The 24,023-nt window shown below is 44.8% G+C and overlaps 1 protein-coding gene across 2 annotated transcripts in view; it reads left to right on the forward strand.

Moving 5' to 3' along the window:
- Positions 1-24,023, forward strand: part of MTMR7 (myotubularin related protein 7) — a 79,916-nt gene that overhangs the window by 50,865 nt on the left and 5,028 nt on the right. For both annotated transcript variants that reach the window (XM_045017406.1, XM_045017407.1), the window contains exons 8-12: positions 3,076-3,185; positions 15,225-15,350; positions 15,989-16,038; positions 21,222-21,422; positions 23,776-23,916. In XM_045017406.1, the coding sequence (XP_044873341.1) occupies positions 3,076-3,185; positions 15,225-15,350; positions 15,989-16,038; positions 21,222-21,422; positions 23,776-23,916 (628 nt within the window). The remainder of the gene's footprint in view (positions 1-3,075; positions 3,186-15,224; positions 15,351-15,988; positions 16,039-21,221; positions 21,423-23,775; positions 23,917-24,023) is intronic.

Here is a 24,023-nt window from a genome sequence, read left to right on the forward strand (position 1 = left end):
TTTCATTTCTTTTCTTTTGATACACAGATATTTTTGTGGCTTCATGTATGTTTTGCCTAGTAACTGAATTCAGCATTAGTTGAATTTACTGTTAAACTACAGATCAGTAGTCAGCATCACAGATCAGTAGCCAGCATCACTTAAACTATGTGGCATATGTCTCTGATTTAGGACAAAATGGCCTTTGCTCAGTAAAATGGTAAGTAAATATTGATTCTGATTTGTTAGCAGGAATGAGCAAAGTAGTATTTCAGCTTTACCCTGGGCTTTTGCAAATAGAGCCAGCAGCTTCAATTAAAATTCAACTACTAATTGCTTATGCTTCCATCTGCACAGAAGCATTAATCATTTGAAAGACTGTTTGCTTTCAATACTGTTACTCAGGGTTGTTGTTTTTTTTTTTTTTAAGCGTTTCAAAAATGAGTTGTAAAATAAACGTCTGTGAGAACCTCTGTGTTCAAAGATTGAAATGCTTTATATAATACACATTAGGTTACTGTGCCTTAGAATGAAAAAGGGTTAAAAAAATCAGAAATTGAGAGCTGGGGTGGACTAATTATGAATTTCGCTTATAGAGTGAAATCCTGGCTACACTGAAGAAAATGGAAATTTCTTTCTTAGGATCAAATTTACTGATATGAAAAACTGGCGCAGCTGTACCCAAATCACCAGTGTTGCATGGTCTTATGTCTGTGATGGATATGGCACATGTAACTTTATAATGTCTGACACAGAATTTTATTGCCTTTTTGAAGAATGGTTTCTACTGGATTGAGACCACAAGCCAGATTTCAGATGAGAGCAAGGTGCTTTTTTATTTTATTATTATTATTTTTTTTGCCAGTGTTACTAATTTTGGAATAGTTAAAAAGAGAAAGAGGGAGAATGAAGACAGACATTTAACAACAGTGGGCAGGGCTGGCTCCAGACCCCAGCGCGGCAAGCACGCGCGTGGGGCGGCCCTTTCCCGGGGGGGCGGCAGGCTGGACCGGTGGACCTGCCGCAGTCATGCCTGCGGGAGGTCCACCGGAGCCCCGGGACGACCGGACCTGCCGCAGGCATGACTGCGGAGGGTCCGCTCGTCCCGCGGCTCCAGTGGACCGCCCGCTGGCATGACTGCGGACGGTTCGCTGGTCCCGCGGCTCGGCTGGACCTCCCGCAGGCATGCCTGCGGCAGCTCAACCGCAGCCGCCGGACCAGCGAACCGCCCGCAGCTGCGGGAGGCCAGCTGAGCCGCGCGACTAGCGGACCCTCACCAGTCAAGCCCGCGGGAGGTCCGCTGCTCCCGGGGCTCCTGGGCGCCTCCTGCGCCTGACTGCTTGGGGCGGCCAAAAAGGTAGAGCCGCCCCTGACAGTGGGATGAAACTATATCATACAGACTCAAAAAAAATTCAGACATTGTATAGAGATGAAAATATGTTAATGTTATAGTAATTTATGTGTAGCATATACGATTTCAAGGGATGAATTTTCATGTAATATAGCATGGCCAGTTTTCACTCACAGATGGTTTAACAGGACATCTGAATCTCATGTTGGGTACATAAGTTCTCATTGTGTATATCTACGTATTGATTTAGCATTCACATTTGGGATCCTGTTAAAGCCACCAACATTGGAAAGATGAGCTGAGTAACTCTCCCCTCCCCCCAATATTTGCTCTCTGCTTTGAATGTTCTATGAATTGTGTGTTATTTCAAAATTAAAGGGAAATAATTAATAGAGATTGTAAGCTCTTTGAGGCAGGGGCCATCTGTTTATTTTGTGTTTGTCCAGTGCTGGGCACCATGGGGTCCTGGTCCACAGCTAGGGCTCCTAAGTGCTACAGTAATACAAATAAAAAACAAAACTACAAGAGAAATCTTCACCCAGGATAGTCCAGCTAAATGGTGTTGTAATTTCAAGTTAGACTCTTGCTGAGATGGTGGCTGTTGGGATTCCCTCTCAGACCTTTTCCACTTGGCTTGTCCAGAACACCTAAGCCAGTTCCAGGAGAACACTTGTCTGCACTTCCACTAACGTATACCAAGAAAATAACTTTTTAATAATATGTGGCCTTCTAACAACCAGTATCGATTCTTTGTGAGAGGAAGAATTGTTCTCAATGGGTTGGTGCAGTGGGCAATATCTCTGGCAATAGTGGCTGAACAGGGGCCCCTGCTGTATCACAGGAGGTGCCTTGGAGCCTGCAGGCTGCCAAGAGAATGGATTTTATTCACCCTGTCCATTTGCAGGGTATCCAGATACACATGAAATATGTTTGCTGTATACAGGGCTTCTGAATGTCAACCCTGGATGCTTAGCTCTGCACATATATGAATAATATGGCCATTTACCGGCCTAACAGCTGATTAGAGCATAAGAGTAAGATTTCCTGATACATTTATTTTCAATATTATTTAACTTCTTTAGGACCTTCTATCTGAGGAGCTCAAATTGTTTTCACAGTATTATTGACTCAGAACCCTTCTTGCAGATGGGGAAATTGAGGCACAGTGAGGTTAAGGCCAACAGCTTTAATGGCTGGCTTAATTTCTTTGTGCCCAAATTAATGGCCACTTTTGAAAATTTTATCCTGCAGGACTTGGCCAAGGTCACACATGAAATCTGTGGCCAAGTTGGGGGGAAAACCACAATCCTCTCGACTCCAATTTCTGATAATTAATCATGGGATCATCCTTCCCCACTGTCACGGATTTCATTGCTACTGCTAAAATGGTTATGCTTATGGAAAACCTGCACCACAGAAGAAATATTTACATAAATTCCAAAACTCTGCTCGGGAATCTTTTAAAAGAAGCATTTCTCTTTAAAGTTTTATAAAACCTACTTTTTTTTTAAACAACTTATTTTTTTACACATTGGGCCAAATTTCACCCAGCACTGTCCCTTTAACTTATGCTTTCATACATGCTGTACAGAACCTTAGATATACTTAAAAGTAATCTTTCCATTTCAGAATGTCTGTTCTATGCAGAGAATCGGCAAACGTATCAATACTTAGGTTGAACAGTAAGTCGGAACCTACGAATTAAAATGTTATGTTGTGCATTAAAAATGTGACTGACTTTGCAGTTTGTGAGCTGAAGTCCCCTTCTATGAGTGACTTCCTCTGGGGCCTGGAGAATTCTGGCTGGCTAAAACACATCAAAGCCATCATGGATGCGGGCATCTTCATTGCAAAGGTAAATTATGTAAAACTAAATCAAAACTGATTGACGTGATGCAGAAAACTGAGGGCCAGAGTCAGTGCTGGTGAAACTCCATTGACTTAGATGAAGTTACACTAGAAAATAATCTGGCCCTAAATGTGTAATGTTTCTGTGAGGGGAGAAGAGACAATTTTTAGTGCGGCAAAAGTTGTCATTTGGACACTTTGCTTGCGAATTAGTGTTTTATTCCCCTCTATTCTTATGCACTAATTACCTGAATTGCAGTGCAGCCTCCACTAACCAATGCTGTATATCTTAATTTCTTAACTTTTCCCTGCAGACAGTTACTAAACCTGTTTCTCCTTAAGTTCCCCTTGTTGAAGGTTAAGTGTTGCAGCACTACCTCTAGGTATGATTGTCCCTGTGCACACATGTCAATCTTAATTATACTCTGGCCCCACTTTATTGCCTGAACCAACTCCTGTGCGTTACCAAGGCAAGGTATGAAGTGTTGTGACCATGTAGGTCCCAGGATATTAGAGAGACAAGGCAGGTAAGGTAATATATTTTATTGGACCAACTTCTGTTGGTGAGAGAGAGACAAGCTTTCAAGCTTACACAGAGCTCTTCTTCAGGTCTGGGAAACTTACTCAGAGTGCAGGTCTACAGTACAAACTTTCATTGGTGCAGCTGCATAGCACGTCTGGTGAAGATGCCCTAAGCCAGGGGTCGGCAACCTTTGGCACATGGCCCGCCAGGGTAAGCCCCCTGGCAGGCTGGGCCGGTGTCTTTACCTGCCACATCCACAGGTTAAGTGTTGCAGCCAGTGGGAGCTGAGATCAGCTGAACCTGCAGACGCGGCAGGTAAACAAACCGGCCCAGCCCGCCAGGGGGCTTACCCTGGTGGGCCATGTGCCAAAGGTTGCCGACCCCTGCTCTAAGATGACAGGAGAGAGCTCTCCTGTTGACTTAATACCTATACCTCTGCGAGAGGCGGTAGTTACGTCGGCAGGAGACCTGTCTACACGGGGGTTAAGGTCGGTATAACTACGTCACTCAGGGGTGTGGATTTTTCACACCCCTGAGCGACATAGTTATACTGAAGGAAGTGTGTAGTGTAGACCTGGCCAGAGTGTCACAGCTAAATACAAGGTGGAACAGATGGTTTAGAATAAGCAGTTAACACATATTTCAAGGGACCATTCAAGATAAGTGCCCTGTTAACACTCCTCCAGTCACAGGCAGAAAGCTTGTGAGAGTGGGGAAAGCAGCTCGGGGGCAGGGTAGTATTGTTAGTGGGTTATAGCCTGTTGTAATAAGCCATAAATCCAGTTTCTCTATTCCGTCCATGATTTTTAGTATCTAGCAAAGTTATGAATTTATGCTCCCAGTATTAACTTACTTAACTAAACAGTTTTCAAAGGGGTAACTGTGTTAGTCTGTATCAGCAAAAACAAGGAGGAGTCCTTGTGGCACCTTAGAGATTAACAAATTTATTTGGACATAAGCTTTTGTGGGCTTCAGCCCACTTCATCAGATGCATGGAGTGAAAAATACAATAGGTAGGTATAAATATACCGCACATGAAAAGATGAGAGTTGCCTTACCAAGTAGGGGGTCAGTGCTAACGAGGCCAATTCAGTCAGGGTGGATGTGGCCCATTTCCAACAGTTGACAAGAAGGTGTGAGTATCAACAGAGGGAAAATTACTTTTTGTAGTGACCCAGCCACCATCTTTTCATGTGCTGTATATTTATACCTGCCTACTGTATTTTTCACTCCATGCAACTGATGAAGTGGGCTGTAGCCCATGAAAGCTTATGCCCAAATAAATGTGTTAGGGCTTGGCTACACTTACAAGTTGCAGCGCTGGTGGAGGCTTTCCAGCGCTGCAACAACACCCCGTCCACACTTGCAGGGCACAACCAGCGCTGCAACTCCCTGGTTGCAGCGCTGGCTGAAAACCCATCCCGGCAGGGGTATAAGGAGTGCAGCGCTGGTGATCCAGCGCTGCTCAGCAGGTGTGGACACTCACCAGCGCTTTACCTGTCCTCCAGGGAATAAGTAGTTATCCCAGAATTCCTGTTCAGCCACTCTGCACATCAGTTTGCACTCTACTGCTCTTGCCTCAGGTGACCCGCCCTGTAAATGCCCCGGGAAATTTAAAAATCTCCTTCCTGTTTGCTGCAGCCAGGTGTGGAGTGCAATCAGTTTTAATCAGTTACAGGTGACCATGCCTCCACGCGGCAAACGAGCCCCAGCATGGAGCACTGGTGAATTGCAGGACCTCATCAGTGTTTGGGGTGAGGCATCTGTTCAGGCACAGCTGCGCTCCGGCCGTAGGAATTACGATATCTTTGAGCAGATATCAAGGGCCATGCTGGATCGGGGCCATGATCGGGACGCAGTACAATGCAGGGTGAAAATTAAAGAGCTGCGGAGTGCCTATTACAAAGCCCGAGAGGGGAATCGACGATCCGGAGCTGCTCCCACGACCTGCCGTTTTTACAGGGAGATGGATGAGATACTTGGTGGTGACCCCACTGCCAATCCCAGGATAACGATGGACACTTCTGAGCAGGCTGGGGGACAGGAGGAGGAGGCGGAGGAGGCGGCGGAGGCGGAGGCGTGGGGGGGGGAGGAAACCGCGAGTGAAGCTCCTGGCATGGGGGAAGAAACCGCAGATTCCCTGGAGGCATGCAGCCAGGAGCTCTTCTCAAGCCAGGAGGAAAGTACCCAATCGCAGCAGCCAGCAGTTTCAGAAGGACAAGCAGAGGAGCGTGTTACCGGTAAGCGGCTTTTATTTTCTGGGTGAAATGTTTCTGGAGAGGAGGGGGGGTTATGGATGCATGCATGCCAGCCTCTAGATGTGGAATAGCCCGTTGATGTGGTCTATCACGTCGCGGTAATCTGCCTCAGTTATCTCAGCAAAAGCTTCATCCAGAGCGTGGGCAATATGCCTGCGCAGGTTTATAGGCAGAGCCACTGTGTCCCTTGTCCCAGTGACGGTGACGCGTCCGCGCCACTCTTCTGCCAGTGGTGGGGGGACCATTTCTGAACACAGGCAAGCCGCATAGGGTCCCGGGCGGAATCCACATTGCTCTAAAAGAGCCCCCCGCTGTTCCCTAGCGACTCGCAGTAGGGAAACATCTTCCAGGATTAAGTCCTGTGAAAAATGTTGGGAGACTCTTTAGTGAAGAGATAGGGAGATAAGATCACCCCTGCATCTGCATCTTCATTTCACTCAACCCCTCTAGCACTCCAGATTACCCGAAGCAACCAGCTCCCCTCTTTCACCCAAGCCCCACTTCTCCCCATATAAGCACTGCTCACTCACCATTTCGTGGCTTCTGTAGTGTTATGCGTGTGGGTAAAAGAATGCTTAAATAAGAACTCACTCCCTCAGTGTAACAATTCATGTCTGGAGATAGTGGATACAATGCTGCCCGTGTTAAATGTTGTCATTTCTGTTTCTACAGTGACCTTGACTACTGGACTGCCCAGATGTTCAACATCACAGAGGCTTCAAAATTTGAGAAAAAATCCCCGAAAGAGCAAAGAAGACATGCTGAAAACTGTTCTTAATCAGTCTGCTCGAGAGAGTAAGGACTTGAAGGATTGGCGAGAGAAAGAAAGCAGGACACGCAAGAGAAATGCAGTGGCCAAGAGGAAAACCACGGAGCGGCTGCTAAGCATCCTGGAGCGCCAAGCGGAGTCTATAGAGTCACTCGTTGCCATGCAAGCAGAGCACTACCGTGCTACTCCCCCACCCGCCCCGTCCTTTGTGCCTTGTGCCCCAATGTCAGCTCAAACCACCTTTCCCCAGCATCCAGGTTCTTACCACCACCAGCTGCCTCCAACACCTGTACGTTCCCCAACCAGCCCTGATACCTACCACCACCCTTACCCTCTGCATTCAACCCCCATCACCATGCAGTATATGAACCCTGAAGTGCAGGATTCATTAAACAGCAATCCAGACAGGGCATATGCAAACTTGTGACTGTACAGTTCACCAACCCACACCCCTGCCCTCTTGTGTTCATGAAATGTTGTGTGTCTGTCTGTCTGTCAAGGAAGTTTTTTTCTTTTCAATAAAACAATTCTTGGCTTTGAAAACAGTCTTTATTATAGCAGATAGTGAAAGATACCTTAGCCCAGTAAAGAAAGAGGCACTACAAATCATATTATTATTATGGATAATAGAATAACAGTGTAAGCAGTGCAATTCACTCCCATGCAAGGCAGCAAACATTATTGTTGGCTTTCAGCCTCAAATTCTTCCCTCAAGGCATCCCTAATCCTTGTAGCCCTGTGCTGGGCCTCTCTATTAGCCCTGCTCTCTGGCTGTGCATATTCAGCCTCCAGGACTTGAACCTCGGTGGTCCATGCCTCACTGAATGTTTCACCCTTCCCTTCACAAATATTATGGAGGGTACAGCAAGCGGATATAACCGCGGGGATGCTGCTTTCCCCCAAGTCTAGCTTCCCATACAAGCAACGCCAGCGGGCTTTTAAACGCCCAAAAGCACACTCCACAGTCATTCTGCACCGGCTCAGCCTGTAGTTGAACCGGTCCTTGCTCCTGTCAAGCTTCCCTGTATAGGGTTTCATGAGCCAAGGCAGTAACGGGTACGCGGGGTCTCCAAGGATCACAGTGGGCATTTCGACATCCCCTACTGTGATCTTCCTGTCTGGGAAAAAAGTCCCTGCCTGCATCTTCCTGAACAGGCCACTGTTCCGAAAGATGCGTGCATCATGCACCTTTCCAGGCCAGCCTGTGTAAATGTCAATGAAATGTCGGTGATCCACAAGCGCCTGGAGAACCATAGAGAAATACCCCTTACGATTAACGTACTCTGATGCCAGGTGGGGGGGGGGCCAGAATAGGAATATGCGTCCCATCTATCGCCCCTCCACAGTTAGGGAAACCCATGTGTGCAAAGCCATCCACAATGTCCTGCACGCTCCCCAGAGTCACGGTCTTTCTTAGCAGGATGCGATTAATTGCCTTGCAAACTTGCATCAAAACGATTCCCACGGTCGACTTTCCCACACCAAACTGGTTCCCGACCGACCGGTAGCTGTCTGGAGTTGCCAGCTTCCAGATTGCAATAGCCACTCGCTTTTCCACCGTCAGGGCAGCTCTCAATCTTGTGTCCTTGCGCCGCAGAGTGGGGGCGAGCTCAGCACACAGTCCCATGAAAGTGGCTTTTCTCATACGAAAGTTCTGCAGCCACTGCTCGTCATCCCAGACTTCCATGACGATGTGATCCCACCACTCAGTGCTTGTTTCCCGAGCCCAAAAGCGGCGTTCAACGGTGCTGAGCATTTCCGTAAATGCCGCAAGCACTTTAGTGTCACACGCGGCAGGCAAATCCATATTGATATCATCGTCGGACTCCTCACTGTCACTTTGGAGCTGAAGGAATAGCTGGACTGCCAAACGTGTTGTGCTGGTGACACTCATCAGCAGAGTCCTCAGCAGATCGGGCTCCATTTGCCACAGAAATCGCGATTCACACAGAGAGTAACAGAAAGACACTCACAATGGCGCCAAACGCTGCTGGAAAGAGTGAATGCTGGGATGTGAAGCGATGCACCACGGGGCGCTGGCAAACAGGAAGCGGAATGACCCGCACACTTCCTTCCCCTTCCCACAATACTCAGCGCCAAAACGGCGCCAAAACGGGACGAGGTGCTCTGTGGGATAGCTGCCCACAATGCACCTCTCAATACAGCGCTGGAAAGTGCTGCAAGTGTGGCCACACTGCAGCGCTGGTAGCTGTCAGTGTGGCCACACTCCAGCGCTGGCCCTACACAGCTGCCTGACCAGCGCTGTAACTCCCAGCGCTGCAACTTGTAAGTGTAGCCAAGCCCCCTGTCTCTAAGGTGCCACAAGGATTCCTCGTTTTAACTAAACAGTGTTAACTAAACAATCTGTTCCATTTTGTATTTATCTGTCACTCTCTAAGTTTCCCAGTCCTGAAGAAAATCTCTGTAAGTGTGAAAGCTTATCTCTCTTGCCAATAGAAGGTGGTCCAATAAAAAATATTACCTCACCCACCTTGTCTCTCTGTTACCAATGTCTAATTCAAGAGAAGCCTCTTCTCTGCATACTTACCTATTTGTCCCAAGAAGCAGTTATTTATAGTACTGAGAAATTGTTTATCCCAGTATTTTGCATTTACTATCACTGTTCTACTTTTGAGGCTGTTATTACTCTCCCAACTAGTGTATGTTATTGTAAAGACCTGGTGTTTCTGGCTAGTGCAGTTCTACTTCATGGTATTCTACTCAGAAATTTTATTTTGTTAGTCCATAGTATCTTATGTTTAGTGCTATTCCCCTGCCTGTCGTTTTAATAGTGAATAGAAATTATGCTATCCCTTTGATAATCACATACACCTCATGCTTCTGAAATGTCAACTACTTGTAGGTCTTCCCAATGTCAGACACTCCAGCTCTCTCATTTTTTCTCTTACAGTGGTAATTAGTATGTAAGTGTTTACGTGACTATTTTTTTTAAAATGACGTGCCCACTCTCATGTTTTTGCTGATACTCAGTAATTATCAGAGTTCTTTCTTGCCTTGCTTCTGCCTTTCCCATATGCAGCTGTAACTGTCTATCTATAGCAGAATTCATTAGGTGAAGTCTTGGCCCCACTGGAGTCAATTGGCATTTTGCCATTGACTCCACTGCTGCCAGGATTTCACTCATTGATCTCAGCATTTGCCATCTTTCCCCTAGTGGCGAGTTTAAGCAATGTCTGCAAATCATCTTTATTTTTGTTGCATATGTGCCAACCATCTTCCTGTTTCTCTAAGGGTACGTCTACACTACGGGACTATTCCGAATTTGCATAAACCGGTTTTGTAAAACAGATTTTATAAAATCGAGTGTGCGCGGCCACACTAAACACATTAAATCGGTGGTGTGCGTCCATGGTCCGAGGCTAGCGTCGATTTCTGGAGCGTTGCACTGTGGGTAGCTATCCCGTAGCTATCCCATAGTTCCCGCAGCCTCCCCCGCCCCTTGGCATTTCCGGGTTGAGATCCCAGTGCCTGATGGGGCAAAAATCATTTTCGCGGGTGGTTCTGGGTACAGCCTCACCCCTCCCTCCCTCCCTGACAGCGGCAGACAACCGTTTCGCGCCTTTTTTGCTTGGTGAACCGTGCAGACGCCATAGCACAGCAAGCATGGACCCTGCTCAGCTCCATACCGCAATCGTGGATGTTTTAAACACCTCGCGCACTCTCGTGCAGTATATGCTGAACCAGGACCTTCGAACCGAGGCGAGTAAGAGGCGGATACGGCAGCGCGGCGATGACAGTGATGAGGACGTGGACACAGAATTATCTCAAACCGCGGGCCCCGGCGCTTTGGAGATCCTGATGGTAATGGGGCAGATTCTATCCATTGAACGCCGATTTTGGGCCCGGGAAACAAGCACTGACTGGTGGGACCGCATTGTGTTGCAGGTGTGGGACGATTCCCAGTGGCTGCGAAACTTTCGCATGCGTAAGGGCACTTTCATGGAACTTTGTGACTTGCTTGCCCCTGCCCTGAAACGCCATAATGCCAAGATGAGAGCAGCCCTCACAGTAGAGAAGCGAGTGGCGATAGCCCTGTGGAAGCTTGCAACGCCAGACAGCTACCGGTCAGTCGGGAATCAATTTGGAGTTGGAAAATCTACTGTGGGGGCTGCTGTGATGCAAGTAGCCAAAGCAATCACTAAGCTGCTGCTACGAAAGGTTGTGACTCTGGGAAACGTGCAGGCCATAGTGGATGGCTTTGCTGCAATGGGATTCCCTAACTGTGGGGGGGCGATAGATGGAACCCATATCCCTATCTTGGCACCGCAGCACCAGGGCACCCAGTACGTAAACCGGAAGGGGTACTTTTCAATGGTGCTGCAAGCACTGGTGGATCACAAGGGACGTTTCACAAACATCCACGCGGGATGGCCAGGGAGGGTTCATGACGCTCGCGTATTCAGAAGCACTACTCTGTTTAAACGGCTGCAACAAGGGACTTACTTCCCAGACCAGAAAATAACAGTTGGGGATGTTGAAATGCCTGTCGTTATCCTGGGGGACCCAGCCTACCCCTTGATGCCATGGCTCATGAAGCCATACACAGGCAGCCTGGACAGTGGTCAGGATCTGTTCAATTACAGGCTGAGCAAGTGCAGAATGGTGGTGGAATGTGCATTTGGCCGTTTAAAGGCGCGCTGGCGCACATTACTGACTCGCTCAGACCTCAGCCAAACCAATGTCCCCTATGTTATTGCTGCTTGCTGTATTCTCCACAATCTCTGTGAGAGTAAGGGGGAGACCTTTATGGCGGGGTGGGAGGCTGAGGCAAATCACCTGGCCGCTGATTACGCGCAGCCAGACACCAGGGAGATTAGAAGAGCACACCAGGAAGCGGTGCGCATCAGAGAAGCTTTGAAAACGAGCTTCATCAATGGCCAGGGTACAGTGTGACTGCTGTGTTTGTTGATGAACACCCAACCCCCTTGATTGACTCAGTCCCTGTAAGCAACTCCCCCTCCCCCTTCGAGTACAGCTTACTTATGCAAATAAAGTCACTCATTTAAAAAGCATGAATTCTTTATTGATTCATTATAAAAAGAGGGAGAGAAGTAAGGGTGTGCTTTGGGAGGAGGAAAGGAGGGATGGAGAAGGCCATTAAAAAAATAAAATTCAGAGTAACGACATCCTTCTGGTTGGGCTGTCCACGGGGGTGGAGTGGGCGGGTGCACGGAGCCTCCCCCCACGCGTTCTTACACGTCTGGGTGAGGAGGCTAAGGAACATGGTGAGGGGGGAGGGTGGTTATACAGGGGCTGCAGCGGCACTCTGTGATCCTGCTGCCGTTCCTGAAGCTCCACAAGACGCCGGAGCATGTCAGTTTGATCACGCAGCAGCCCCAGAGTTGCATCCCGCCACCGCTGATCTTCCTGCCGCCACCGCTGATTTTCCTGCCGGTCTTCCTGCCGCCACCTCTCATTTCGGTTGTCCCTCCTGTCCTCACGTTCATCCCTCCTGTCCTCACGTTCACTGGCCTCTTTCCTGTAATTTGAAACCACGTCCTTCCACTCATTCAGATGAGCTCTTTCATTGCGTGTAACTTCCATAATATCCGAGAACATCTCATCTCGCGTCTTCTTTTTCCTCCGCCTTATCTGTGCTAGCCTTTGGGATGGAGGAGGGACGCTTGAAATATTTGCAGCTGCATGAGGGAGATAAATATTTAGAAAGATACATTTTACAGAACAATGGTTATACTCTTTCACAGTGAAAAGCACTATTCACCTTACATAGCACATGTGATTTCCCTACAAGGTCGCATTTTTCATCTTAATAGTGCCTGCTTGCAACTCTTGGGTTACAGATCTCAGACACAGGTCCAGGCATCAGGATTCAGCTTGCATGCGGCCATGGTAAGCCACTGTCTCAGTGATTTACCCCTCCCCCCCCAACGCATGGCTAATACCACGCTAGCTCCCTGCTAATCAACAACCTTCCCCCTCCCCCCCACCCACTGCTTGTCCGGTAGCTTGGGGAAGATCGCCTCGCCGGTGACCAAACAGAAAAGATCATCGGCATTTCACTCCTCCCCTCCCCCCGCTTCGCTACGTGCAGGAAAGTGTTTTTTTTAAGCTGCTGCATTCCACGAACCCAGTAGAAAAATGGCCACCCCCCCTTACTTAAATTCCTGATTTCTAACCAGGTTATCCTGAACGATATCACTTTGCTGAGGATAACAGAACAAGATAAAGAGCGCATGCTTCTTGAATGCCAGCAGTCACCGGGACCATACGCCGCTATGCTTTGCCACGCAATGATACCTGATTACTTGCTACATGCATGGCATGGTAAAGTGTCCTACCATGGTGGGCGGAACAAGGATGCTTTGCCCAGAAACCTTCTGCAAAGGCTTCTGGAGTACCTACAGGAGCGCTTCATCGAGATGTCCCTGGAGGATTTCCTCTCAATCCCCGGACATGTTAACAAACTTTTCTAAGTAACTATACTGTCTGCGAATGCGTCCCAAGTCCTCAGGGCAAATCAATCATTAAAAAAGGCTTGCTTAAAAAACACTGTTTGCTATTTGCAAAGGTACACTCACCAGAGCTCCCTTCCATGGCGTCATTCTCTGGAATAGTTGCTTGTGAGGGCTGGGAGCAGGGTAATTCCGTCAGGGTGATAAAAAGCTCCTGGCTGCTGGGGGTCACGGAGTGCTGTGTGCTCTCTGCGAGGTCTTCCTCCTCTTCTTCATCTTCATCTTCCCCGTCTGACATGGCAGAGATTACAACCCCCACCTCGGAATCCACGGTCAGGGGTGGGGTACTTGTGGCGCAGCCCCCTAAAATTGCATGCAGGTCATCATAGAAGCGGCATGTTTTTCGACCTGCCTCGGACCTTCCGTTTGCTTCTTTGGTTTTCTGGTAGGCTTGTCTGAGCTCCTTAACTTTCACTCTGCACTGCACGGAGTCCCTGCTGTGGCCTTTATCCGTCATAGACTTAGAAATTCTTTCAAATACTTTTTCATTTCGTCTTTTGGAACGCAGTTCTGTTAGCACTGAATCCTCTCCCCATATAGCGATCAGATCCATTACCTCCCGAGCGGTCCATGCTGGGGCTCTTTTTCGATTCTCAGGAGACTGCATTGTTAACTGTGCTGATGAGCTGTGCGTGGTCACCTGTGATGATGAGCTCTCCACGCTGGGGAAGCAGGAAATGAATTTCAAAAGTTCGCGGGGCTTTTCCTGTCTACCTGGCCAGTGCATCCGAGTTGAGAATGCTGTCCAGAGCGGTCAGTGGTGCACTGTGGGATAGCTCCCGGAGGCCAATACCGTCGATTGCGGCCACACTAACCCTATTCCGATATGTTAATACCGATATTAGCGCTACTCCTCTCGTCGGGCAGGAGTACAGAAACCGATTTAAAGAGCCATTAAAATCGATATAAGGTGCCTCCTAGTGTGGACGGTTGTGGCGTTAAATCGGTTTTAGGCTCCTAAAACCGATTTAAACGCCTAGTGTAGACCAGGCCTTTGTTTTGGAATGCAGATCTACTTGTATAATTTTGGTTCCTGGGTAAAAATCTACTTGGAATTTTTGCTCTATTTCTGGCTAGCCTCTAGTATCCAGATTTTTATCCTTGCCAATTGTTAAATATTGGCATTTTGCCCACAGGATTCCATTCTGGTGGAATTATCTCCCTCCTAAAATAAACATTGATGATTCATTATTAGTCATTGTTCCACTTTGATTTAAAGTTTTCAAGAGTTTATTTTTCTAGGTACTTTCTTTCTTAACTCATTTTATTTTTCTCTGTTGAGATTTAAGTACAGCTTTCTTTAGAAATCATAAAGAAACAAAAAAGGGCAAAAGCCTTATTTAAAATAAATCCTTTTAATCCACATTGAGTTCTAACTTCTCCAAAAGGATCTCCCAGGTTTACTAAACATAACCCCTTCCTTGCACACATCACTTATACTATGCATGAAATAGCTCTCTTCCTGATAATGTAAATTAAGATGACAGAATTATAGACTTCAGATCTTGCATATCGAATATGGACATGTATCATAAACGCAGGCTTCCTCTATGTGCTTTGTGGTCTGATACTCTTGTGTTCAGTAAGGTCCTTGAACTGAGGAAGCTATTTTTCAGATGGAGATACTACTGCTATCAGTCTAGATACCTTAGGTACTTACATCTCCACTGTTACCATGGTATCTCAGCACCTCACATTCTTTAATGCAATTACCCTCACAATATGCCTCTCAGGTAGGGAAGAGTTGCTATCCCCATTTTATAGATAGGGAAACTGAGGCACAGAGAGGCTCATTTGAAATCAGTAGGAGTTAGGCACCTAAAAAGCTTTTTTGGACCTGGGCCTTGGCTGTCACAGGAGGTATGTAGCCAAGCAAAGACCTGAACCCAAGCCTCCTACATGCTAGTCTAGCACCCTAAACCACTGGACTAGCGTGTATCTCTACTGTTACCCATTTCCATAACATTATTTACTACTTCTGTGAATCTTTCTGTCTTTTTAGGCTGTGGCAGAGGAAGGCATGAGTGTTCTTGTTCATTGCTCAGATGGCTGGGACAGAACAGCTCAGGTTTGCTCTGTAGCAAGCCTTCTATTAGATCCATTTTACCGAACTATAAAGGGATTTATGGTAAGCAAGCCTATTTTACAGAGGACGTAAATGTTCTATGACATCATGTGCAAAGTATTAACAATTTGTGTGTGTGTAGAGAAAATAACCTTTTCCTTAAAAATGTCTTTTTTTCTTAAGTAGAAAGTTTTAAAAAAACCAAAGTGGTTCAAATTATCAATGCCAAATTATCCAAATTAACACCAAACATTTGGTTCCATCAAGTGCAGTCCATCTTTGTTTTTTGAATCATGACAAAGAAACTATCTTGTTGTCCAAGACATTGTTTTGGGGGCATCAATTTATATTTAGGATTAAAATTTTCAAAGATGAGCACTGAAGTTTTGCCTATCAAAATTGGGTGCAAATCAGGGGGTTTGGGTTGGGGAAACCATGTTTGAAATCTGTTCCTTTTCAACAAGGGGGCTGATGTCCAAATTGACTCTGGCAGAGTATGCACGAATGTTTACCAACCTTATGGTCATTCCTGCAAAGATAGGTTTGCAAGGCTTGTAGAGTTTAATAAAAAATTATAGGCGGTCATTTGGAATCAAGCTTTGTTGAAATACAGCAGTGCTCATTTCCATCATCTTTTGCTTCCTCTAAAAATTAATCTTGATTCCATTACATGACACTTAAGTGCACTTTTCTCATTTTAGGTATTAATTGAAAAAGATTGGGTTTCCTTTGGGCACAAATTTAATCACAGGTAAGGGTACTCTCAGGTTTGTTTTCAATATACACTTTTTTCATAAGGGAAGGTCAGCTGTCTGCTGATGCCATTTTAATTTGATTTTCAAATGGAAGTGAGAAAGTAAACTAACATGATGCCCTCAAGTTATTCCTCATAACTTTTTTTCATTATTTATTATAGACTATTGGAAAATAAAATTGAAATGTTATTTACTTACCATTCTTTCCCCATTGTTTACTATTGAGTATATTGGATGCTTGTCTTGTGCTTACTTTTACCATTGAAGCATTCATTTTGGAGAGAAATTTCTATTGTAGTCAATAGAAGTTCTGCCATTGACTTCAATGGGAGACAGGATTTCACTCATGCAGAATTAAGGCCCAGATCAGGAAAGCATCCCTACTCAGGACAGCACTTAACTTTAGGCATGTGCTTAAGTGCAGTTGACATCAAGGATCTGTGATCTGAGACCTACTCAGTCTATATGATTCTGTCAAATTAAAACAAAACATATTTCAAGTGAAGGGAATATAAAATGTACTGATTTTACAAATTGTTTTATGCGTGCCTCCAAATACCATAAGAACGGCCACACTGGGTCAGACCAATGGTCCATCTAGCGCAGTATCCTGTCTTCCGATGGTGGCCAGTGCCAGGTGCTTCAGAGGGAATGAACAGAACAGGTAATCATCAAGTGATCCATCTCCTGTTGTCCACTTCCAGCTGCTGGCAGTCACATGATACCCAGAGATACCCAGAGCATGGGGTTGCATCAATGACCATCTTGGCTAATAGCCATTGGTGGACCTATCCTCCATGAATTTATCTAATTCTTTTTTGAATCCTGTTATAGTTTTGGCCTTCACAATATTCCCCTGGCAATGAGTTCCACAGGTTGACTGTGCGTTGTATGAAGTACTTTCTTTTGTTTGCTTTAAACCAGCAGCCTATTAATTTAATTGAGTGACCCCTGGTTCTTGTGTTATGTGCAGGTGCAAATAACACTTCCTTATTCACTTTCTCCACACCATTCATAATATTAAATCCCCCCTTAGTCATCTCTTTTCCAAGCTGAAAAGTCCCAGTTTTATTAATCTCTCCTCATAGGGAAGCTGTTCCATACCCCTAATCATTTTTGTTGTCCTCCTCTAATTCTTATCCATCCCTTTACTAATTGTTCCTAACATTTTGTTAGCTTTTGTGACTGCTGCTGCACATTGAGCAGATGTTTTCAGAGGACTATCCACAATGACTCCAAGATCTCTTTCTAGAGTGGTAACAGCTAATTTAGATCCCATCATTTTGTATGTATAGTTGGGATTATGTTTTCCAATGTGTATTACTTTAACATTTATCAGTATTGAATTTCATCTGCCATTTTGTTGCCCAGTCACTCAGTTTTGTGGGATCCTTTTGTAACTTTTACTTAACCCCAAAGCAGACTGCCATCTTAAGTAATTTTGGATCACCTACAAATTTTGTCACCTGACTGTTTACCCCTTTTGCCAGATCATTTATTAAGATGTTGAACAGCACTGGTCCCAGTACAGATCCCTGGCAGACACCACTATTTACCGCTTTCCATTGTGAAAACTGACCACTTATTCTTGCCCTTTGTTTCCTATCTTTTAACCAGTTACTGATCCCTGAGAGGACCTTCCTTCTTATCTCATGACTGCTTACTTTGCTTTAGATCTTTTGATGTAGGACCTTGTCAAAGGCTTTCTGAAAGTCCAAATACACTATATTTGCTGGATCACCATTGTTTACATGTTTCTTGATCCTGCCCAAAGAATTCTAATAGATTGGTGAGACATGATTTCCCTTTACAAAAGCCATGTTGACTCTTTCCCAACAAATCGTGGTCATCTATGTGTGTGATAATTTTATTCTTTACTATAGTGTCAACCAGTTTACCAGGTACTGAAGTTGGATTTACCAGCCTGTAATTACCAGAATCACCTATGAAGCCTTTTTTTTTAAAATTAGCATCACATTAGCTGTCCTCCAGTCATCTGGTACAGAAGCTCATTTAAGTGATAGGTTACATACCACACTTAGTAGTTCTGCAATTTCATATTTGAGTTCCTACAGAACTCTTGGGTAAATACCATCTGGTCCTGGTGACTTATTACTGGTTAGTTTATTAATTTGTTCCAAAGCCTCCTGTATTGACACCTCAATCTGGGACAATTCCTCAGACTTGTCACCTAAAATGAATGGCTCAGGTGTGGGAATCTCCCTCCCATCATCTGCAGTAAAGACAGATGCAAAGAATTCATTTAACTTCTCTGCAATGGCTTTATCTTCCTGGAGTGCTCCTGTAACACTTTAATCATTCTGTGCCCCCACAGATTGTTTGTCCTATAGGCTTCCTGCTCCTCGTGTACTTAACATTTTTTTTTTTTTTTGCTGTTGGGTTTTGAGTCTTTTGCTAGTTTCTCTTCAAATTCTTTTTTGGCCCGCCTAATTATACATTTTTACTTGACTTGCTAGAGTTTATGCTCCTTTCTGTTTTCCTCAGTAAGATTTAATTTCCAATTTTTAAAGGATGCTTTTTGGTCCCTAACAGCTTCTTTTATTTTGTTGTATAGCCACGGTGGCACTTCTTTTGTCCTTTTACTGTTTTTTTTTAATTTCGGGTATCCATTTAATTTGAGCCTCTATTATGGTGTTTTAAAAAAGTTTCCATCCAGCTTGCAGGCATTTCACTTTTGGGACCATACCTTTTAATTTCTGTTTAACTAGCTTCCTCATTTGTGTGTAGTTCCCCTTTCTGAAATTAAATGCTGCTTCTTTGATGTTTCGTCCCATCTCTCCATCCCTCACAAGGATGTTCAATTTAGTTATATGATGATCATTATTACCAACTGGTTCAGCTATATTCATCTCTTGGATCAGATCCTGTGCTCCACTTAAGATTAAATCAAATAACTACCTCTCACCTTGTGCGTTCCAGGACTAGCTGCTCCAAGAAGGAGTCATTTATGGTGTCTGCATCCCATCCTGAGGTGACACATATTCAGTCAGTATGAGGACAGTTGAAATCCCCCATTATTATTGAGTTTTCTATTTTTATAGTCTCTCTAATTTCCCAGAGCATTTCACAGTCACCACCACGATCCTGGTCCGGTGGTTGGTCGTATATTCCTACTGCTATACTCTTATTATTCAAGCATGAAATTTCTATCCAGAGAGATTCTATGGTACAGTTAGATTAATTTAAGATTTTTTACTATATTTGACTCTGTGCTTTCTTTTACATCTAGTGCCACTTCCCGACCTACTCTGTCATTCCTATATATTTTGTACCTTGATATCACTGTGTCCTATTGATTATCATCATTCCACAAAGTTTTTGTGTTGCCTGTTATATCAATATCCTCATTTAATACCAGGCCCTTAAGTTTATCCATCTTAGTATTTAGACTTCTAGCATGTGTATACAAGCACTTATCACATTTGTCACTTTTTAGTTGTTTGCCATTATGTGATACAATTGAATAGGACTCTTTTTCATTTGACTGTTTCTCTCCAGTTCCTACCAGTGGTTTATCAACTTCTATCTTCTCCTCCTTACTAGAAAAGAGAGAATCCCCATTAATAGATCTTCTCGTAGGGATGTCTCTGTCCAAACCATGTGCTCCTACACACCTGTCGGCTTTCCCACAGCCCTGGTTTAAAAATTCCTCTATAATGTTTTTAAATGTACATGCCAGCAATCTGGTTCCATTTTGCTTTCTCTGGAGTCCATCCTTCCTGCAATGGGTCCTTCTTTCCTAGTCTATAGGCAAATAGTCCATCAAATTAAAACAAAAGATACGTCAAGTAAAGGAAATATAAAACAATGTATTGATTTGACAAGTTGTATTATGCCTCAAAAGCTCAACTGTCTTTTTGTTGTTAATTAAACAATTTGCAGGCTTTTTGTCCATAATGTGGACATATGTCTCCCGTTCCCTGCCTTTGTGGGTTAAGTCAAGTCCTTAGAAAAACATTCAAAGCACAAAAGTTATGCTGAAGGTTCATTGTCATATTACACCTCTACCTCGATATAACGCTGTCCTCGGGAGCCAAAAAATCTTACCGCATTATAGGTGAAACCGTGTTATACTGAACTTCCTTTGATCCACCAGAGTGCGCAGCCCCGCCCCCTGGAGCACTGCTTTACTGCGTTATATCCAAATTCGTGTTATATTGGGTGGCGTTATATCGAGGTAGCGGTGTACTTGATTTCTCTATAGGCTGATGCTACAGTGACAGTTATTAAATAACATTCAATAATTTGAGGCAGTTTTTACTGGAATAAAGTTCTTATAAGATTCCAGCAAGCGTTTCAGTGGTTAAAATGACATTCTACAAAATCTTTAATAATAATGTCTATAAGATATTGTAGGCATACAATCACCATTGATAACTGTGATCTCCTTAATGATACTGCTATACCTCATTGAGGCATTTAAGTAATGGCAGGTTCTAATTTAGAAGAAATTATTTTTATGATTTCCTACTCCATTGGCCTATATATACTAGATACAGAACAAACAACTAAAGATACTTCCTCTTTTACAGGGCAAGGTCAGACATACAGCATATTGTCTCAACTGTATGCATTACATATTTTCAGTCCCCTCTTAATTGAGGTAATCCATTGTGAACAGCACCAAAAACCTAATTCTATATAGAGAAGTGGTTCAAAGCACACCTGCTAACACAACAGAGTGTAGCTGTGCCCTAGGATGCTCTCCCCAAGGAATTCCACCAATACAGGGCAGCCTTAAACTATGATTGCAGGGTTTTTTTCAGGGGGTGGGGGAGCACCATAAAAGTCTCTCAGCAAAGGTTGTCCTGGAGATGTGCTAATTAATAGTACATAGACTAAGGGTGTTCATGGAAGTGAGAGACTTGCAGCGCACACTAGTACCAGGTATAAAACAGCAGGGGACTCTGGAAGTTTCCCCACAGAGCTTCTCCTGTGTGCTCTGTTTCTGACTGGCAAGCACAGCACTCCTTTGGTTCTGTGAACAGAGGTTTCCACACCTGCCTGATTTTGTGATGTGACTAAAAATTCACCATGAAACCCATGACTCAACTGTCTCCCACAACGCATTTTTTTTTTAACCATGTAGTGCTCTAGTTTTCATAAAGGATTCCTATTGGATTTCAGGTTATAATGGTAATATCTTGCATTATTTTAGGTATGGCTATTTAGATGGAGATCCAAAAGAGATATCCCCAGTTATCGATCAGTTCATCGAGTGCGTTTGGCAGCTAATGGAACAGTTTCCCTGTGCCTTTGAGTTCAATGAAAGATTCTTGATCCACATACAACATCATATCTATTCCTGCCAGTTTGGTAACTTTCTGTGTAACAGCCAGAAGGAGAGGCGAGAGCTGAAGTATGATTTTCTGTTCTTTAACTAGATAGGTATATGTGGGTTTTGCAGATTTTGTGTGTATTAAAGATTAAAATGTCTATATAAATTTGCATGCCACAAAGTGTAGCAATGTACAATTCTTGCCTTCCTTTATCTGGCAAGATAATTTAACAAAAAAAAGTTGAGCTTCTGTAATGTGCAGTGCTGTGTATATAATCTATAGGTGGGGAAAGGATTTAGGGTCTCACTCGAGCCTTGGCATAGTCCTCAGTGTGATTGTTCCCATTCCAGAGCTATGTATGTATGAGAAATCCATTTCCCCTCCTAGGGTTGAATCTTTAAGTTTCCCCAGAGCCAGATTCCTCTCTGTCCCACCCACTCCTTTTGGGTAAGGAACTGGGGTTTCTGCTGGTGACACCCTGCTTACCCAGGTCCGGAGAGACAGCGAACTGACCTCTTGTGCTGTTAGTTTTGTACTCTCTGATTGTACTGGAGTTCTTGTGTTCATCACATACTCATCCCATGAACTGTCCATCAGTACAAATTTCCTGGTTTCTTGTCCAATAGTCCCATTTTAAGGTCATGTGGATGGACATCATAGAACTGTTCTAACCCACCCAGTGCACACAAATAATCTGGTAGCTCCCCTGATTGCAGATGTACTCTCCCTTCTGGGTTGACACTTCCATATAAGTCATCTCATTGTGCTTTTGCAGCCCCAGAAATCTTTTCCTATAAGCCTCAGTTCAAGTTGAAGGATTGAGGCTTTAAAAAATTGTTCATAGTCCACAAAATCTGTCGCTACATTTGACTGTTTGCTTCTGTGCCTCTTACTCCCAGTAAGGGGTGTTATAGACCAAAATGTAGGCAGTCAGAGCAGCAGTGGTCAGGAACTATAGGTCAGAGACAGAGTCAGGAATCAAGTCCAGGGTCAGAGCCAGGGCATAGAAGCAGGGACTTGGAGCAAGACAGGAGTGCAAGAACTAGGAGCAGGATGGGAAGGCAGGAATCAGGAAAGAAGGCAGAATCCAATGTAGCATCCAGCCAAGGATTCCTATAGTTGCTCAGACAACTTCCTGTGTCTCCTTCTGACTTAAATAGTGAGTCTGAGCCACGCAAAGAGGCTGGACATCTCCTCCAATTGGGAGCTTTGTGGGCACTGCCTATGGTGAGCTAGGGTCCACCAGCCCATGCTCCCTGCTGGTATCAGGAAGCTGCCTGGTGGTGACTGCAGCCTGGAGACCCAGGTTCAAGACCATGATCCCTCCAAAGGGGGTCAGAAAGGGCTCACCCTCCTTCCTGGGCTTCAGAGCCCAAGCTCCAGGCTGAGCCACAACATCTACAGTGCTGCGTTTTAGCACCATATGTCACACAGCACACAACTGTTTCAAATTGTATCTGCACAAACTGCTGATCCCCAGAACCTGCAGTGATCCACCCACAGAAAAAAGTAGAACTTGGCATAAATCCTGTAGTCTGTAAGGGAATGGTGCCCCACTGGTAACTGGCCATTCCTCCTGTAAAGGCAGAGTCGCCATTGTCTGTTACAGTGCCACTGTGGCTGATCAGCAATCTGGTGCCAACTTGAAATGTCAGCAAACTTGCATGTGGCTGAAATTCACCCATGGTGTGAAAAACCAGTGGAAGTCCTCTGTGCACTTATGGGCTGTGGGAAGAGGGTTAATCACTGAAAAAGTAGCCGCAGTGGAGTGCCTGACCCATTACATGCTGCAGGAAGTGTCTGTGCACCAGGCCCATGTAGATCAGCGAGGCCATGAAGAGGGGTGGGCAGTGAGGAGGTGTGGAAGAGGCCCGGGGATTCATGAATATACAGATTCAGTGGCCTCAACACAACACAGAACTGATACAAAGGATCATTGCCTGCTGTTTTAACTCATAGAAGCCCTGGGCATGGGCCCTGAAACAGAGGCTACATCTTATTTACTCAACCCCCATAATTCCACGTCCAGTTACTCTGGCTTTTCAGAGGTGCATTGGATTTCACCTTTAAAGTCCAATGAAGGAAAACAGGCCTCTACATTCTACAGCTATAATTTGTGTAATTTTCTTAAGAGGCTCTGAAGCTGATTGTAGTGTCCAGCAAAGAGCACTGAAGTGTCTTCCCTAGTCTCTAGAAACGGCAAAGAGTTCTGTGGCACCTTATAGACTAACAAACGTATTGGAGCATGAGCTTTCGTGAGTGAATACCCACTTGGTTGGATGCATGTAGCGGAAATTTCCAGAGGCAGGTATAAATATGCAAGCAAGAATCAGGCTAGAGATAACGAGGTTAGTTCTCTAACTAATAGTCTCTAGCTATACCTGCACCTCTGGAAAGCAGTTTATGTATTTTTTCTTCTAAATCCTTTCTCAGAATTCAAGAACGAACATATTCGCTTTGGGCTCATTTGTGGAAGAATCGTGCAGATTACATGAATCCTCTGTATAGAGAAGACCACAGTCAGACCCAGGGGACACTGCGCCCACAGACAGCTCCCTGCAATTTATTGTACAAGTAGGTGACTTCACTTGTTGCCATTGCACAGTGCATGTTATTAGTGGGTGTATTAGAACAAAACTGCTCATCTCAGAACTTAATCTTATACTGTATATTTTATTCTA

Source organism: Mauremys mutica, chromosome 5, assembly GCF_020497125.1.
Source record: "Mauremys mutica isolate MM-2020 ecotype Southern chromosome 5, ASM2049712v1, whole genome shotgun sequence".
Lineage (NCBI taxonomy): Eukaryota > Metazoa > Chordata > Testudines > Geoemydidae > Mauremys > Mauremys mutica.